General features: G+C 43.5%; 1 protein-coding gene across 1 annotated transcript in view; it reads right to left on the reverse strand.

The window, feature by feature from the left end:
* LOC141105639 (alpha-2-macroglobulin-like) overlaps positions 1–19168 on the reverse strand; it is a 205295-nt gene that overhangs the window by 45802 nt on the left and 140325 nt on the right. The window contains exons 25-27 of the mRNA XM_073595610.1: positions 8337–8418; positions 3559–3715; positions 2146–2220 (exon numbers count right to left, since the gene is read on the reverse strand). Coding sequence (XP_073451711.1) covers positions 2146–2220; positions 3559–3715; positions 8337–8418 — 314 coding nt within the window. The remainder of the gene's footprint in view (positions 1–2145; positions 2221–3558; positions 3716–8336; positions 8419–19168) is intronic.

The raw sequence follows: 19168 nt of genomic DNA on the forward strand, positions 1-19168 counted from the left end.
TGTAGAGCCGAGGGGAGGAGATGCGTCCCTGCAGTGGGAGCTTTCGAGAAGAAACATGTCCCCTAGACTGGTCAGATTGACCAGGATGGGAAAACAAATAAAAGTATATCAAACATTCCAACTGGGGAACAAGGGTTGAGTACAAGGAATAAGAACATAAAAACATAAAAATAACTGTTGCGTCTTGAGCTGAACTGAGAGCGGTAAGACCGCAATCTTCTACAACCGATGTGGCGAGAGGAGATTCAGCGGTCCCTCCGGGCTCGTCTCGCGTTTGGGGAGTCCGCGGCGTTGTATTCGCGGTGGGGGTTTCGGTGTGTAGAGGGAGAGTGTCTCCTTCGGTATCTTGTGCCTTGTGTCTCCATAGGTTCCTCTGGTGGGTGATCTCTCCTCATAGCCGAACGGCGAAAATCAGCGTACCAATTCGGCACTTCAACCAGCGGGATGTTGAGAGCCTCGCAGAAGTGAGGCAGGTCTTCCGGCACCTTCAGTAGCGCTGTGCGTCCCTGTGTGGAGGCAGAGAGACAGAAGGGGAACTTCCACTTGTAAGGTATGTTTCTAGAGCGGAGGACGTCCAGCAAGGGTCTAAGGTCTCTGCGGTGTTGGAGCGTTATACCGGAGAGATCTTGGTATATCTGAACAGCTTTCCCTTCATGGATGATTTGTGATTTGCCTCTGGCTTGCCTGAGAATCTCTTCCTTTAGTTGGAAATTGACAAGACAGCAGATCACGTCTCGTGGGGGATCAGTGTCCCTTCCCTTGGGTCTCAGGGCTCGATGGATCCGTTCCAATTCGATAGGGGATTGCAGGGGCTTATTTAACAGGCCATTGAAGAGAGCAGTTATCGATGGTTGCAATTGGTTGCCGTCGATCGCTTCAGGTATTCCTCTTATTCTTAAATGATGGCGTCTGCCTCGGTTATCGAGGTCTTCGAGATGCCTCTGCATGTCCCGCATTTGAAGGGTATGAGTATCAACTTGGTGTGTGGTTTGACGAATCTGTGTCTCTTGACGGTCCGCCATGTTTTCCGCGGCCTGCACTCTGTCGTTGAGTGAGTGGATTTCAAGGCGTAGCTCTGAAATTGCCGCTGAGAGCGTATCTTTAATGTCCGCTGCTATCGCTCTCAGGTCATGGATGTTTAACTGAGGTGAAGAGTGCGTTTCTGGGTCATTCCCTGTCGATGAGATAGTAGGGGGGATGACAGGCTGAGGTGAGTTCCTTTGTGAGAGAGATGCTGTATGCGAGTTCCCTGAGCGGGAAGACGCCATATTTCCCCTGCCGGAGCGGAACATTTCTGGTATGTTCTGTCCCGTGGTGTCAGATTGCTCCCTGGGTGAACGGGATCGGGAAGCCGATGTGTTCCTCGAGGCAGTTCCCATGAGTTCAGTCAGATTTGTTTCGCTATGGCCTCCTGTAAATTGAGTTTAGATCGTGAGGTGGCAGGAGCTTCCAAGCTAAGCAGCCATCTTCATTCCAGGTCAGGCCACGCCCCCCATGTTGTTAAAATTTGATGATGTTGTTGTCGACAGGCAACCTCCAGTCTCTTGTGAACCAGTGGAGCTGTGCAACCCAGCACCCTAGCAATCAGTGGGAAGTTGTCATTAAGTGGCGGTAGTAATACCACTGCTAAAGGAATGACTTCCATCTTCAGCAGCAGCAGTTTAGCGGGTGGGCAAACTGGCCAAAATTGGTTATTTAGTTCCCCCATTTGGCAAATGGTAAATGGCTTGGATTGAACTCATATTCGACCCAAACCTGGAGATCATCCCTAATTTCCATTAGCTAAAAAGATTAACATTCATCTTTTTTGTCAACATGTATATTCCTTTCTACTCTTACCCCAATAAAGGTCATACCTGATTTCATGCTTAGGTACAGATTGATTACATAGAACAACATGGAAGAGAGCTGCTTCAAGCTCAGTTGTTCACTCATGTTCAGGGGTGACGTGTTACAGTCTAACAATAACTGGAATGAAACATCAGTGGCTAACTGTACACACATTCTAACAACACCTACTATTAGGTAATTGGTTGAAAAAAGGTGTTATACTTGGAAGTAACTTTGCAAGATCACTTTTTCTCTTGGTTAGGTACAGCATATACAGGAATGTAACAATATTTTTAAATGTTGATGATCACTTACTTCCAGAGATACACCGGCCTCTATCAGAGCCATGGTCACATACGCAGAAAGGGAGACATCGTCTTTCGCTCCTCCCTGTAATGAAGACCAATTTTTATATCTTATTAGACTGAAACTTTGCTGAAGAGGTTTAAGTAAAAGAAAAGAAGTAAAAATATTTTTTATTTTTATTTAAGAATGAACCCACTCCCAAGAAGTTGTCTTTATTTCAATCACAGCACCACGTTTTTATCCTTGTAAATCAATTTTTTAGTTGATTGGATTAATTATGTTTGAGGACATCTAGTAGACATGCATTTTTGTAAGATTTGAATATGAACAAGGGTTTTGTATCTCTTCTACCAAGAAGCTAGGACCTATATTGGTTACATATGTTTTTGTTTCAAATAAGCTTCCTTAGCAAGATAAAGAGTGAAGACCTGTTAAAGATTTTCATCATTTTCATAGTTTCCTGAGCTTTATTTCTTTAACCAGCCAACAGTAATTTTACTGCTGGCCAGAGGCACCAAGACGTACCAGTGTATTGCCAAGCTCATGCACACTGGCGCACTGATTGCAGTGCTTGGTATCTGGCCACTGTGACCATCCTAGATATCAGAAATATTGGTATCTAAATGCAAATATTATTTTTAAATTTTCCAAAAAGTTGTGACAAAAAAATTACAATTTCAAAAAACTTGTCATGTCTCTTACTAAATACCTTGAACTGTCTACTTTCAAAAACTGGATCAATTGGGGGGTATTTGTACTGCCCTGGCATTTTAGGGCATTTATAAATACATATATCATAATTTGTAGACTCTCCAACTTTCACACAGACTAAATAATATACATGGATTTGGGATATTGTTACCAAAGAAATGTAGCAGACTATATTTTGACAAACATATGTGAAGAAGGATATTCGTATGCAACATTTTATAACAGAAATATGTGGGTTTTTAAAAAAAATATATTTTTTATATTTTCTTTGCACATGGAATATTATATATATTCGATCATTACATTTTTATATTGAACACTGAATTAATTAGGTGTTATTGTTGCGCTACTGTGAATTTTGCTAAATATTCACTTTGGTATATACAGTATATTTCATTTTCATTGGTTTTGAAATGTGAATGTTTTGCTGCATGCGTTTTATTAACATTTTTCCCAGACATATAAATAAACTGTTAAACTTATACAGAGACATTTTCTTACACAAAAACTGCTGATAAGGATAGAATATTTGGAAAATGATGACAATGTGATTTCAGAAAAAAAACTGATTCAAGCCAACAAAACATCAAAATCTGGACATTAAAGTATCTGGACATGGAGGGTACTATGTCTTTATATTATAGCCATGTCTATGATAAATATTGTGTCACAATTTGCATTTGTAATTTGTAAGAATTATAATAAAATCACCTGCATAGCAGTATTCAGTAGTCTTCCTACATTGCGGAAACAGCCAGTCTCTTTACGAATATTCTGCAGCCAGGTAAAAGATTGTTTTAGATGACTTTCATCTATAAATATGTAGGGCCGCCCTTTGCTAAAGGACTTCACTACAAATGCAGATAGCCTGTAGGATAGAGCAACAAATGCATTAAGTAGGCCTTTTATTAAAACCTAAGCCAATTATCACAATATACTTCCTAAAATACACTTAGGTAAAACTGAGAAACTGGTGACTGAGGATCACAGGCTGCCTCGGCATTGGTAGTAGAACCAGAGCCAATGATCATCCATGGCCAAGTGTAGACTACATGTGGGGCAGTATTGCAGCAGCCATTAGCAGAATCTCTGCTGTAAAAGATTTATTGCTGTCATCTTTCTAGTTAACATAGTTATTTTTCTGTTACAAGCATTGAACTGACGGAAGAGATTAGACAGCCACTGTGGTTATTGGCTTTACAACCTGATATTGAGATGATACCTCTGGAATTGCCTTTAGGGTTCTTTATTCTTAATTTTTATTATACAGGGTCTATATAGCGCCAACAGTTTGCACAGCGCTTTACAACATTTGGGCAAACAGTACAGTTACAATACAATTCAATACAGGAGGGATCAGAGGGCCCTGTTTGTTAGAGCTTACAGTCTAGAAGGGTGGGTCAAGTAAAACAAAAGGTAATAACCGTGGGGGATGATCAGATGGAGAAAATGAAAATAAAGTTGTTAGGTGTGGGTAGGATAGGCATCTCTGAAGAAGAGGGTTTTCAGGGATTGTCTAAAAGCCAATAGAGTAGGAGATAATTGGACAGATTGGGGTAAGGAGTTCCATAGGATTGGAGAGGCTCTGGAAAAGTCCTGGAGGCAAGCATGGGAGGAGCTGATGAGGGAGCTAGAGAGCAGGAGGTCTTGGGAGGAATGAAGAGAATGATTAGGTTGGTATTTTGAGACTAGGCCAGTGATGTAGCTGGGGGCAGAGTTGTGGATGGTTTTGTAAGTAGTTGTTAGTATTTTGAATTTAATTTGTTGGGTGAGCAGACATGCAGTCTTTACACATGCAGTCGAAGGGTAGTAAAAACACATGGTTGAGCTGCTTCCCACACTCTGCTTGAGTGCTTCCGTCAGTATACCGCTTTCTCCAGTCTGAACATAGATATCAGATATTATAGCCGCCTACTGCAACCAAGAACTAGGCAGGATTAATTTGGCTGCAAAACTGGAACTGTTTATTTGAAACTCAAGCACATACTTTTATATCCCACAGGAGGACATCCCCTCCTGATCATATTACCCGAACAATACAAACTGTAACCAGAAACGTAATTAACATGAGCTAATTAACTAGTCATTTAACCAGCCTAGGTGACTCAATGCCCACCCAGACAATGTTGTGATTAATCAAACAATAGGTGACCCAATTAACAATTAACAATGGGACAGACATACCTAGCAGAAAACACATAACACCTTAATAAACAGACAATAGCAGGAGACCCCCAGTAACAGACTGTCCGGCATCAAGCTCACAAAGTACAATAGACATTAGCCCAAGTGTAAACACATCCCTGCAATAGTTTGCTAGCAGACAATAGGTCAGTTAATTAGCACAATTAACAATGTGTGGAAGACAGGTGATTGAGCTGGTGAAATTAACATCTGCTATGAATCTGACTGTGTGGAGCAGTCCTTATTGGTAATGGGCAACTAGGACCTACACAGAGACCCTGGGCCTAGAGTCCCAGAGTCTGTGTGTCTTGGGGAGACATGGACTTGAATCCAAAGTAACATTACTCCAAGGATCCCCCCAGCATACATCTCACAACGAGTAGTGTTCCTTTAAAAGCCAAGGCCCATGGTCAGTAGGCAAGAGGCTATCCAGCAGTCCCCTCCAAAAGCCTCTGTCCTGGGTGAGTCTATTACACCATGTTATCCAAACTCCTCGAATGTCTGGTTTACAACCAACTGAGCGTCCACCTCGCTGATAATAACCTTCTTGATCCCCTTCAGTCTGGATTTCGTCCTCAACACTCCACAGAAACTGCTCTCCTAAAACTAACAAATGATCTAATAACGGCCAAAGCCCAATCAACTCTATTCTGTACTCCTAGTCCTGGACCTCTCTGCTGCCTTTGATACGGTTGACCACCCCCTCCTCCTCAAAAAACGACATGCCTTTGGTCTCCATGACTGAACACTTCGCTGATTCTCTTCTTACGTATCCAATCGCACCTTTAGCGTTTCTTACAAGTCTACTTCCTCCTCTACTCTTCCTTTCTCTGTTGGGGTCCACCAGGGTTCCGTTCTTGGACCTCTCCTTTTTCAATCTACATCACCTCCCTGGGTCAACTGATAGCCTCCCATGGCTTCCAATACCACCTCTATGCTGACAACACCCAAATCTATTTCCCTACCCCTCAGCTCACTCCCTCTGTCTCCTCACGTATCACTAATTTACTATCAGATATATCAGTCTGGATGTCACACCACTTCCTCAAACTCAATCTATCCAAAACCGAACTTATAATTTTTCCTCCCCCACATGCCCCTTCCCCTGATCTCTCTGTCAAAACCAATGGCACAACTATAAGCCCATCCCCACATGCTAAGGTTCTAGGTGTAGTCCTAGACTCTGAACTCTCCTTCAAGCAACACATCCAATCACTGTCCAAATCCTGCCGTCTCAACCTCCGCAACATCTCCAAAATACGCCCCTTTCTAACCAATGACACAACAAAGCTCTTAATTCACTCGTTGGTCATCTCTCGCCTCGACTACTGCAACTCCCTTCTCATTGGCTTACCTCTACATAGTCTATCACCTCTTCAATCCATCATGAATGCCGCTGCCAGACTCATCCACCATACCAATCGCTCTGTGTCTGCCACTCCTCTCTGTCAATCCCTCCACTGGCTTCCGCTCTACCCCCTGCTCTCTAGCTCCCTCGTCACCTCCTCCCATGTCCGCCTCCAGGATTTTTCCAAAGCCTCTCCAATCCTATGGAATGCCCTACCCCAATCCGTCCGCTTATCTCCTACTTTATTAGCTTTTAGACGATCCCTGAAAACCCTTCTCTTCAGAGAAGCCTACCCTACCCACACCTAACAACTGTATTTTAATTTTTTCCATCAGCTCATCACTCACAGCTATTACCTTTTTGTTTCCACTTGACCCTCCCTTCTAGATTGTAAGCTCTAACAAGCAGGGCCCTCTGATCCCTCCTGTATTGATTTGTATGGTAAGTGTACTGTCTGCCCTCATGTTGTAAAGCGCTGCGGAAACTGTTGGCGCTATATAAATCCTGTATAATGATAATAATAATAATGTTCCTACCACACCCTTCCTCAACTGTTCCCCCTTAAGCTGCAAAGGCAGCATCTGCAGCAGCAATGAAACTGGCTACAGTGCTTGGTGGTCACTACAACCCACTGAATGAGACCCATTTTTTGATGTTTCAAAGTATTGTTTGTGTTCCTCTTTTTACCTAAAAGTGAACCTAATGATGGAAAGAAAAAAGGATACACAATATTGAGTATCTTATGTTTTACTGTACATGTTCTTACAAGTGGAAACTCAAGAGTTACACTTCAAATTTGATAGTAAATGAGTTGAGCTTCCAACTAACCCCTTTAACAGAGGTTAGCTAACTTACATAATGCACATCTTGAAACATCAGCCCCAAGCTGGTGGACCCTTAGACTGGTATCAAAATGTGGTCTAGCCTCTATACCTTATAGACATGTGCACACTGAAATATTTTGTTTCGGAATTTCGTTTTCGTCCAAAAAATAAATTTATTTAGTTACCCCCGAAATTTGTTTTTATATATTTAGTTTTTCGTTAAAAATTGCATTCGTACGAAAATCCAAATTAAGGTCGAATTTGTCATTGAAGGCTTATGGTGTCTGTCGAATGTTCAAAGAAGATTCGACGGAGCAGCTAAACTGTACGACGCCGTATAATTTACCTGCTCCGTCGAATCTTTTTAGAACTTTCAACAGACACAATAAGCCAAAGTATGTGTGTACTTAGTTCTAGCTATTTTACTGCTCCTCCTCTTTGGTTACAATCAGCCAATAACATTCATCATCATCATTATTTTTATTTATCTTTTCTCACCTACGTTGAATCTTTTCTCCCCTACGTTGAATCTATTCTCTCTATGTCGAATCTTTTCTCTCTATGTAGAATAATCTTGGACTAATAGAGTTAAGGTTAGGCACATTCGACCACAGGTTTGATGTACACAGATTGTTATTGTCATCATCATGTCGAATCTCCTACCTGTATTGAACTGTTGTAGCAACTAAAACGAAAATAAAGCATTTGTTTATGTCGGATGTTTAGTTTTTCGGATTCTGCACTTTTGTTATTGTTTGTTAAAACGATAACGAAAATACCTGAAATTCGGACGAAAATGCATTCGGATGAAAACGAATGCACATGTCTAATACCTTAAGCTAAGTCATGTTGGTAACTCTGGTTAGGAGGGGACATACTGTAGATGTCTGCTTTGCTTTTGATAGGGCAGATATGAACCCTGAGAACAAGACCATGGGAGCAGATTGAGAGAACTATTTGTAGACTTTAAGAAATATGCTATTTTTTACTGAAGACCCCAAAATGATGACAGTTAAAAAAAATGTCAGTTGTTTATGATACATAGTTCTCATGAAAATTAAACACTCAGTTAGGGTCTGGATCAATTTTATGAACTTATTGACTGTCAAAATATTGTAAATCATGGCACTCACCATGTGTTACCCTCGGGGTCATTCTTTCCAAAGGCACTGTATGAGCCGTCATCACGCTTGTAGGTCAACTGTCGCTGATATCCTAAACAAAACATACAAATTGTAAATGTTTTAAACATTTTACAAGAAACTTCTGCAATATTTAATCTTCATAACCAGCAATAAGAAAAGTAATACGTGCTCAGATATCAAGGGTCTGTAAATTTATTGTATTTATAGATTCCAAATAAGTTATGAGTCAGGGCTCAAAATTTCAAGTCCTGAGCTACTAGCCAGGCCTTAAGAGTTACTCGCTACCCTGCCCCACCCCTAATTCCGCACCTAAACACACCCTCATAAATTATCTCATGAAATTACACTGTTAAATGTTTTATGAAGAATTACGTTACAAAAATAAATATTAACAACATAATCAATGCAGCCTCATCAGTGCCCATCAATGCAGCCTATCAGTGCCCATCAGTGCAGCCTATCCGTGCCCATCAGTGCAGCATCATCAGTGCAGCATCATCAGTGCCCATCAATGCAGCCTCACCAGTGCCCATTCATGTATCCTCATCAGTGCTCATCAATGCAGCCTCATCAGTACCCATCAATGTACCCTCACCAGTGCCCATCAATGCAGCTTCACCAATGCCCATCAATTCAGCCTGATCAGTGCCCATCAATGTAGTCTCATCAGTGCCCTTCAGCGCAGCCTCATCAGTGCCCATCAGTGCAGCCTCATCTTTGTTCATCAATGCAGCCTCACCAGTGTCCTTCAATACAGCCTCACCAGTGCCCATCAATGCAGCCTGATCGGTGCCCATCAATGCAGCCTGATCGGTGTCCATCAATGCAGCCTGATCAGTGCCCATTAATGCAGCCTGATTAGTGCCCATCAATGCAACCTCCCTGTGCCAATCAATGCAATCTGTTCAGTGCCCATCAATGCAGCCTGATCAGTGCCCATCACTGCAGCCTCACCAGTGCCCATCAATGCCCATCAATGTAGCCTGATCAGTGCCCATCAATGCAACCTCACCAGTGCCCTTCAGTGCAGCCTCATCAGTGCACGGGGATCAGAGAGAGGAGAGGAAGAGGAGAGCTGACCGGATCATCACACAGAGCGGGGATCACCCACTGTGACAGCTTTGATTTGAATTGCCCAGCACTTGCAGGCACACAAAGTCCCGCCTTCTGGATCGGCTCCTATGATAGATGTCACACATCCCGAAATTGGACCAATGTTTTGTCTATAAAATCCAGGAGGCAGGGACTTACGCCGCTGGAGCCACCAGGCAAATCAAATCAAAACTGTCACAGCGGGCGATCCCTGCTCTGTGTGATGATCCGACCGGCTCTCCTCTTCTCCTCTCACTTCCCCTGGCTAATCGCTGGGAGAACATCTCCCATTTAACCCTGCCTGCCTGAAGCTTTGTATAGACTTAGGAGGGAGGAAGTGTCCAATCCTGGGTCTAGGTTTGGTCAGCAATTTAGTACACTGAGTGTGCAGGAGGGTACAGGATCTTTGTGAGGAAGTTGACTGTAGTTCAGGGCTCCACCGTTGGTAAGAGAAGAGGTCTCTGTCCAGAAGTCAGGGTGTAGGCCAGTGTAGAAGGTTGCTGCAACAGAAGTGAATGTGTGCACAAGAGTTGAAAAGAATGAGAATTTTGGGCAGGAGAGACAGACAACAGCCTGAAGCCTCTAAGATGAGAGAAAGCCAGGAGGCTGGTATGAAGAATTTGATTTGCTGAGGAATGCTGAAAACCCCTTTGAGGGTAACCCTAATAGGGCGTACACACGGTCGGACTTTGTTCGGAAATTCCGACAACAAAATCCTAGGATTTTTTCCGACGGATGTTGTCTCAAACTTGTTTTGCCTACACACGGTCGCACAAAGTTGTCGGAATTTCCGATCGACAACCACGCGGTCACGTACACCACGTACGACGAGACTAGAAAAGGCCGGTTCAGAACCAAGCGCGGCACCCTTTGGGCTCCTTTTGCTAATCTAGTGTTAGTAAAAGTTTGGTGAGAGACGATTCGCGCTTTTTCAGACTCGTGGCTTTCAGATCGTTTTCTGCCGTTCAGTTTGTGCTTGTGGGTTTGTATCTGCTCTTCAGTGCGTGCAGTCAGTTCGTATCTGAGTTTTCTGTGTGATCTTGCCTGCTCGTTGCTGTTTTTCAGGTCGCTCTTCACAGGCCTTGCTGTTCTTCAGTGCGTTCTGTTACTTCGTTCTGAGCAGCTGACCGTTTTCTAGCCATGTTTCGTATGCGTACTCCTCGTAGAGTTCGTGCTGTGCGGGGGTTTGGTGTTGGGTTCCTGACCTTGACACAAGTCCAGTCCATGAACAGGGTGAGGAGGAGTTCATGGACAAAGAATTGGTTGCTTCAGCGTGACCAGTTCTGTCATATGCCTTTGCTCCGTGAGATCCGTGAGAATAATCCTGATGATTTCAGGAACTTTCTCAGGATGACGGACCCCGTGTTTCACCGTTTGTTGGCTTTGCTGACCCCCTATATTAGCAGGCAGGATACCTGCATGAGGCAAGCCATCACTCCGGAGCAGAGGTTGGTCGCTACCTTGCGGTATTTGGCCACAGGGAGAAGCCTGCAGGACCTCAAGTTCTCGACAGGCATCTCCCCCCAGACTCTGGGGATCATTATCCCAGAGACCTGTTCTGCCATCATACAGGTCCTGCAGAAGGAGTATATGAAGGTAAGATTGTTATCCTTTTATATCACATTTTATTGTATTGAATGTTTGCTAATATATTTGTATTTCTTTCCTCATACCCTAATTACCATGATTGTAATATGCTGTGAATGTCCCCTTTGTTCTCATGCATGCTGGATTTTTATGTAATTATTATTTTATGTCCTTTATACATATTTGCCCTTCAATAACCTCTCCAGCATGCTGTCTCCTGCCCTATATTCACCTCATGTAGTCACTTAACAATGTATTTTATTAGCTCTATAGTGCTTTACCCCAAACACCCCCTAAAATGTTTGTAAATGTTATTTTTTATTTAAATTCAGGCAGAGTGCCAGAGGCTTTTTTTGTGGTGTCCCCAAATTTTTTGTAACCCTCCCTCCCCCCAACTGCTAAGTCAGCTGATCCCAATTCTTTATCCTCAATCATCTATCTGCTGACTTTGCCAAACCCATACACACTATACCCACCTCTTTACTGGTCAGATTTATGGATGAATTCCCCAAAGCATGTAGTGCAAGGGCCTGCCTGTATACTTTCCAATGGTACTGTTTAAAGTTTTTGTATTCTATTATTATCTTGATAGGTAATAGCAGAATGTTCAAATGTGCTCAAATGTATACAGTGTGTATTTATATCTTTGTATTATGACACTTCTTACCTGTCCAGTGGTCTGCCAATAGTGTAACTAAGGAGGGCTGTTCCAAGTAATACCCTGTATTTAGGCATTCATCTCTCAATGAAGTGAAGAGGGTTACCTGTCCAAGAGTTCCCCCCCTATAATGTTAGAAATGGCCCATGAGGGGGGGAGGGGGAATATGATAGGTGTACCTTATACTTTGTTGTTGTTAAATTCCCCTTAATAAATGCTATCTGGAGGTTGCCCCATAATGTTTGTGTATAATCTGCTTGCCATGTTTCTGTGAAAAAATAATGTTTATTGTTTTTTCCTCAACAGTTTCCTTCAACGCCACAGGAATGGCAGACTGTGGCCTCCCACTTTGCCCAGCGGTGGGACTTTCCTAACTGCGGACGGACAATTGATGGGAAACACATCCACATCGTCCCACCACCCAACTCGGGGTCGTACTATTATAATTACAAGGGGTTTAATAGTATAGTGATGTTGGCCGTGGTGTCGGCTAATTACGAGTTCTTGTATGTGGACGTGGGGAAGAATGGCCGGATGTCCGATGGTGGAGTGATCGCCCAGACGAAGTTCTACAGGCGTCTCCAGAATGGCAGCTTGGACTTGCTACCTCCAGAGGACAATGTTGAAGGTCTCCCATTTGTGTTCATTGCTGATAAAGCATTTGCCCTGGGGGACCACCTGATGCGGCCATTCCCGATGAGGACCCTCACCCCGGAACAGAGGGTTTTTAATTACCGGCTGGCCAGAGCCCGAAGAGTGGTAGAGAACACATTTGGAATCCTGGCCAGCCGGTTCCGATTATTTATGACACCCATCCATATGGCGGAGTATAAACTGAACCATATAATACTTGCCTGCTGTGTTCTCCATAATTTTTTAAGAAAACATTCAGCCAACTATGCTGGCTCAGTTGGGCCTGAGGCCGGAATCCCAAATCCATCAACACTGACGGAGCTTGAAAGTGGCCGTCCTGGCTTGCCCTCCCTGAGTGCCCGTGATGTCCGGTTACGGTACCTGGAGTTCTTTGCGGGTAGGGGGGCTATCAATATACCAGACAATCTGTGAAACCTTTTTCAAATAAAAAACAACCAAAAGAAATTCTTTGTGGACATTTACTGCTTGTGTTTGTTTTAGCTGACCCTGACAGAAATGTGTTGAGTGCATAAAATGTCGTGATTGGGTAACCCTATGAAAAACAGTGTTGGCTGGTACTTCATAAATGCAAAAACACATTTCACTACAAGTGCACTTGCAACTGCACTGAACCTGCACTTGTAGTGCAAAGTGGATTTGCCTTTAGGAAATAACCCCCATTTTTGCATAAAACAGCAATTACATCACGCCAAAAGTGTTGTAGTGTTGAGACAATAATCCACACATTCTTGAGTAAGCCACTTTTTTATACCTGCACAATCACATGTGCATTTACGGAAGGTTTTTAAAACAAACCAACATGTTTGTTGTATAACAATTTTTGCAGTAGCATTATCAAAAATCGAAATATCCATTTCAGATAAAACAGGCCTGTGTAAAACCAACAAGAAAGCCAAAAAACTTGAACTTACAAAGTTCACATATGGTAAAACCTGAAGGCTATATCAGACATCAGTATTTAGGAACTGGGTTTGATATAGCGTTCAGATGGGGGAAATCACTCCTGGAAAAGCCAAATTTGGAAGATGCACACCAGTTTACGAATGTCAACATGTGCTATCTGCCACCAGGGGGGATCAAGGGACGTGTTTTGGGGGAGCAAGCCCTTCCTCAACGCGACTTTATAATTGAGGAAGGGGTTGCACCCCCAAAACGCGTCCATTGATCTCCCGTGATGGCAGATAGCACATGTTGGCACACTGTGTGCATCCTCCAAATTTGGCTTTTCTAAACATTGAAAACATTTTTCGAAGATTGGACCACAATAAAACACGTGATTTTTTGGGGTTTAAATTCGCCCCAAAACATCAATAATGTTATTATTTTTTTTTAATCACATCACTAATTTGTTGCTGTATGTTGTGCAATTGGAGATTACACCCCATGATCTCCCCGATCAGTATCTGGGCACTCTCAGATGTGAAACGTTCTCTCTCCCTCACATCACGATCACCTAAAAAGAGATAAAGAACAAAAAAAAGGTCTCAAAAATCTGCCAACATCCATCTCTCTTACCTGAGCCTGTGGTCGCAGACACTCACCTGTTGTGGTGCCAATCTCCACCACATCTTCTTCTTCCTCCTGCTCAGCTTCTTGTGTTGGTGGTATTTCACCTTCTTCCATAGGTGGGGGATCTGTGTTCCCCTGGGATGAAGGGTGTCCTCCGAGTCTTTTCTCCCCTATGTAAAACAAAAATGGTATACTTAGCACACAGATATTTGATGGCAGAACTAGAAATAGGAAACATTGCTTGGAAGTGGGGTACAATTGTCTATTTTAGCCGAGTTCCAAGATGTATATTTTTTATTACCCTTTGTCAAGCTGCAATACTTTACCTGTTTGGTACAAGCTTCACAGATGTAGCCCCCCCTATAGTATACACTGGAGCACCTGTGTGCCCCCCCCTAATAAAAATGGTGTTCTTGTGTCCCACACTAGTGCTCCAGTGTCCAGATGTGAAAACAGCTGCTCAGTGTCCTCTCCTTACACAGAATCTAGTTGGCATTTCATTCTAGTAACAAACCCATCTACACAAACAAATATTTGGCATCCAAGTAGGCCCCAAAAAATGTGTGAAAATGCATATGGCCTAAACAATGGTGTTCTAGAGGCCGAAAGAAAAATGTTTGATACGAACGAATAATGGGCCCATGAACATTAAAGTTGCCCTTTTAAACGTTACAATTAATAAAAGCATATGGAGCAGAACGAACGGAATAAAGACAGAAAGAATAGGAACACAGCACAACTACTTACTTTTTTGCAGCACTCTCCGGATCTTTCGGTACTGCTCTGGCTCTCTCAACTTCAGGTCCAACCACCGCTTCCTGAGCTGATCTTTAGATCTTCGTACCCCGAAATTCCTGTGAAGGCTTTTGATCACTTTAGCAATGATTTTTGCCTTTCGCATGTTGGGGTGGGGGAAAGGCCCATATTTTCCGTCATAGTTGGACTTCTTCATGATGTCGACCATCTCCAACATCTCCCCAAAGGACATATTTGTGGCCTTAAAACGTCTCCTTCTGGATCGGGACGTGCCTGGATCCGGGCTTTCCTCCTCCTCATTGCTAGAATTAGCATGCACCTGCTGTAACTCCGCCATCATGCTCTTCACCCACTGCGCCGAACGAAAAGGGGCGGGGAATAGACTAGAAAGAACGTCAGGGGCAGGCGGAGTTACACGCATGCGCAGTGTGTATAAAGCGTAACACGCGTGCGTATTACGTACGATCTGTGAGCGGAGGAAGGAGCATTGGACGCGCCGATCGTAAGAACGAAGGTAAGAGACAAACTTGTGCCTATACTGCTTCTAGATTGAGGCCTATATTGTAACAAGATTAGGAGAGTTTTGTCTGACATTAGGCTTTGTCTTGTGTTGTGTCTTGCAGTGAACATGGATATCTTAATGAAAGACAATGACTTCATGTCAGTATTCGTAGAGATGCTAAGTGAGCTGCCCTGTCTGTGGGAGATTACCCACCCCCATTTCAAGAACCAAGCAAAGAGGAAGGCAGCACTGGAGCAATTGTGTGAAATTGTGAAGCAGGTGATCCCCACGGCAGACATCACCTATTTAAAGATCTTCATTGGTGGCTTGAGGAGTACATATCTAAGGGAGCGCAAGAAAGTCCTGGATTCACAGAGATCCGGAGCAGCAGATGACATCTATGTCCCCAGGATGTTGTACTACGACAGGCTGCACTTTCTGGCAGGCCAGACTGAACCCAGGCCATCCCTCTCCAGTCTTCCTTCCACGCTTCCTTCCCCCCCGGCTGAGGCTTCTGACGCCCAACCTAGGCATTCCAGGCCTCATGTGGAGGAGCCCATATTGAGCCAGGTATAGCATTCCTCTAAATATTTCTGCTTGTCCAATCAATGATGTTAACTAGATGTTAGTCGGGATTACTAATTTAGGATTGTGATTGATGAAGCAAAACATTACAACCATGTCCCTTTTTCATACACAGGGAAGTCTCAGCCAGGAGGTGGCCGGGCTGATATCAAGGTCCCTCCACCTGCCTGAAAAGAGAAAGTGGCAGTAGGAGGAGTACCCTAGAGGAGGCTGCTATAGCATGCTTTTGGAGGGCTACAGAGGTCCTGGGAGCACCCCACACCATGGAGGAGAACATTGCTGCCTTCATAGCATATAAAATGCAGAGGATGGAGGAGGGCCAAAAAGTCTTGTGTGAGGCCCTCATATCGGAGGCTCTGGAGAAAGGTATGAGGGGCCAAATTATACCTCAGACACATCTTTGGGATGGTCCTCCTCCTCCTCCTGCAGGTCCTCCTCCGCCTTCTCCCTCTCCTCCAGGTCCTCCCAGTCCTCCTCCAGGTCCCCCCAGTCCTCCTCCTCCAGGTCCTACTCCTCCTCCTGCCACATCTCCAACTGCACAGCCACAGCCCGGAAGGAAGCGTGGAAGGAAGACCAGACAGTGATTGCCCTGGGTTCAGTCTGGTCGGCCAAAAGATGCAGCCTCTTGTGGTACCACAGCCTGGGGACACAGATGTCATCTGCTGGTTTCCAGATCTCTGCAAATCCCGGACCAGACTGCCCTCCCTTACATATGGACTCCTCAGGCCACCAATTTTGATGTTGAAGAATTGATGTCTGCCGTGGGGGTCCCAGGCTTCGCTAATTTCTGCTGTTGATCCAGTGTTGCCTTCCTCTTTGTTTGGTTCTGATCCCTTAATAAAGGATTTTTGTTTTGAATTATTTTTTTTTTTTTAAATATAATTTTATTGAGTTTACACATGTGTTACAGAAATGAAAGCATGAAAGTAAATGTCACATATTAGCCCATAGCCAAGTAAAACAATACATCATATTGCGTGACATTATAAGTACTATAACATAGTATGAACAACAGAACAAAGGAGCTACAATCAGAAATTTTGTAGATGATATCTTACGTGGTGGGGGAATAAGCCTTGAGTTATGGTAAAATATATCTGTAAGATTCCCTTGTCGTTAAACTGCATTGCCAATGTGGTATGAGAAAGAAAAAAAAGGAATAAACCATAGTACGCTATCATCCCAGACTCCATAGGTATTAATGTGTTTACATCTACATCAAAGGCAAGGTGTGTATTATATCAGTACAGTGCAATTATATCTACCTCCGAGTCAGGGTGTGACTTAGGTCGATAAAATTGGAATTTAAGGTAGCAATTTAAATGAAAATCGTTGTTAAAGCGTATTGTTATGTTTTCCGTTAATTCATATCTCCAATTCCTCCTTTCTCTTCTCCTTATCATCCCGTCTACAACCTACTCTGTTCCCCTGCTTTCTTTCCTAAAGTCTTTCCTTGTCCTTAACCGACCTTGGTTGCTCAGTTCCACCTCTGGGCACCCCTATTGGGAGCAATCTGTGCCCAATGTGGGACAAATGAGGACAGAGGAAACAAAAGCATGTCGGGTCTGCCTAGTTAGTTTGAAAAAAGGTGTAACTGTGATGCCTATCAGGTCTCAGAACGGCAGCGAGGGATCATTCAAATCATTAGTGATCCCTTGGGTGGTAGAGAGGGTCCTACGAGGGAGGGGAAAGGGGGAAAGAATGATGGAAGAACAATGTAAGCCCAAAGATAATTCCATGGATTAAGCAGTTAATTGCGTGTGTACTGTCTCCCCATTCCTTTGAGGGGTGGGGTCAGTGGAAGTGTGCGGGATGTGGGTTGATTTGAAATGGGTCCAACAGGCCCATATATGTTCATACTTGGATGGTGTGTCATTGGATTGATGTATAAGGTGTTCCATTTCAGCTATTCTGTCTACTCTCCGGATCCATTCCTGAATAGTAGGGGGAGAGGTATCTCTCCAGTGGACAGGGATGCATAAGGTAGCTGCGTTGATAAGGTGGAGAACCAGGGATTTCTTGTAGGTGTGTTGTGGAAGGGAGGTGTGATGAAGTAGGTATTGGGCCGGGGTGAAATCAGGCGAGTAAGTCGTAATCTGTGTAATTAGGCGATGTATAGCTATCCAGTAATTTTGTATTAGGGGACAATCCCACCATATGTGGAGGAGAGTGCCCCTGGATGCGTGACAACGGCAGCAGAGGGGGGGAAGGTTTGGGTGGAATTTGTGTATCCTATCTGGAGTTCTGTACCATTTTGTAAAGATTTTATATCTGTTTTCCTGTGTGGAGATATTGAGAGAACCCTTGTGTATATGAGTAAGGGCATGTTGCCAGTCTTCTGCAGTGAGGTCTAGATTTAAGTCCCTTTCCCATTGTAAAATCAGACTGTCGGATTTGATTTCTTGTGATGTGAATAAGAGTTTATATATAGATGAGATAAGGTGTCTTTGGGGCTCTGGGTTATTGCAAAAGCTTCAAAAGGGTGTAAGATCTCTGTGTAAGTCTGCCGTAGGTTGGATGCTATTAGCGAAGTGGCGTATCTGCAGGTATTTATAAAAGGGAATGTGGTAGTCTGGAAATGTCCGAGTCATGGTCTGGAAAGACATGAGAGTGCCCTGTTGGAACAATTGGTGTAGTTTAAGGTTGGGGCGATTCATATCCGTCTTTGGGGTCTTATTATGTATTCCTGGTATGAAGTCAGGGTTGTTTTCCAGAGGTGTCAAGGGACCCGGTGTGGGTGTCAATTGGAGTAGTTTGCAGGCTGCTTTAAAAGTGTTTAGAGTTGCATTAATGAATTGGTTATGTGTGGCCCCCTCAGGTATTTTATTTTGCTTAATCCATGGTAAAAGATGTAGAGGTATTGCGGTAAAAGCATTTTCTACATGTATCCAGTCTTTGTTAGGCCTGTTATTGTGCCAGTCAACTATCCTAGCAAGGTGACAGACCCAATAGTATTTTTGTATATCTGGTATGTGTAAGCCTCCTTGGAGTTTAGGAGACGTCAATCTGTTCCAGTTCAGTCTGGGTTGTTTGGAAGACCATACAAAGTTCCTACATGTTCTCTTAAGTATGCCAAAGAAGGAAGGAGGGAGTTGTATAGGGATGGTTTGGAATAAGTAGAGCAATCTTGGAAGTATGTTCATTTTTAGAATCGCCGTCTTTCCGAACCAGGAGAACGGTCCCGAGCTCCATTTTTGTAGTTCTGCTTGGACGGTTTGTAAGATGGGTAAAAAGTTTAGTTTATATAGGTCTGTCAATTTGGAGAGTATTTTGATGCCAAGATACGTGAGTGCATGAGGTTCCCAGTCAATCGGGAAGTTAAGTTTACATTGTGTGACTATATCATCAGGTAGAGATATGTTTAGTGCTTTGGACTTAGAGAAATTTATTTGTAGGTTAGAAAGAAATTTGAAGTGAGTAAATTCTTTAAGTAGGTTAGGAATGGTAATGAGCGGGCCAGTACTGTCCCGTAATGAG

The sequence above is a fragment of the Aquarana catesbeiana genome, linkage group LG08 (assembly GCF_042186555.1).
Source record: "Aquarana catesbeiana isolate 2022-GZ linkage group LG08, ASM4218655v1, whole genome shotgun sequence".
NCBI classification, from domain to species: Eukaryota; Metazoa; Chordata; class Amphibia; order Anura; family Ranidae; genus Aquarana; species Aquarana catesbeiana.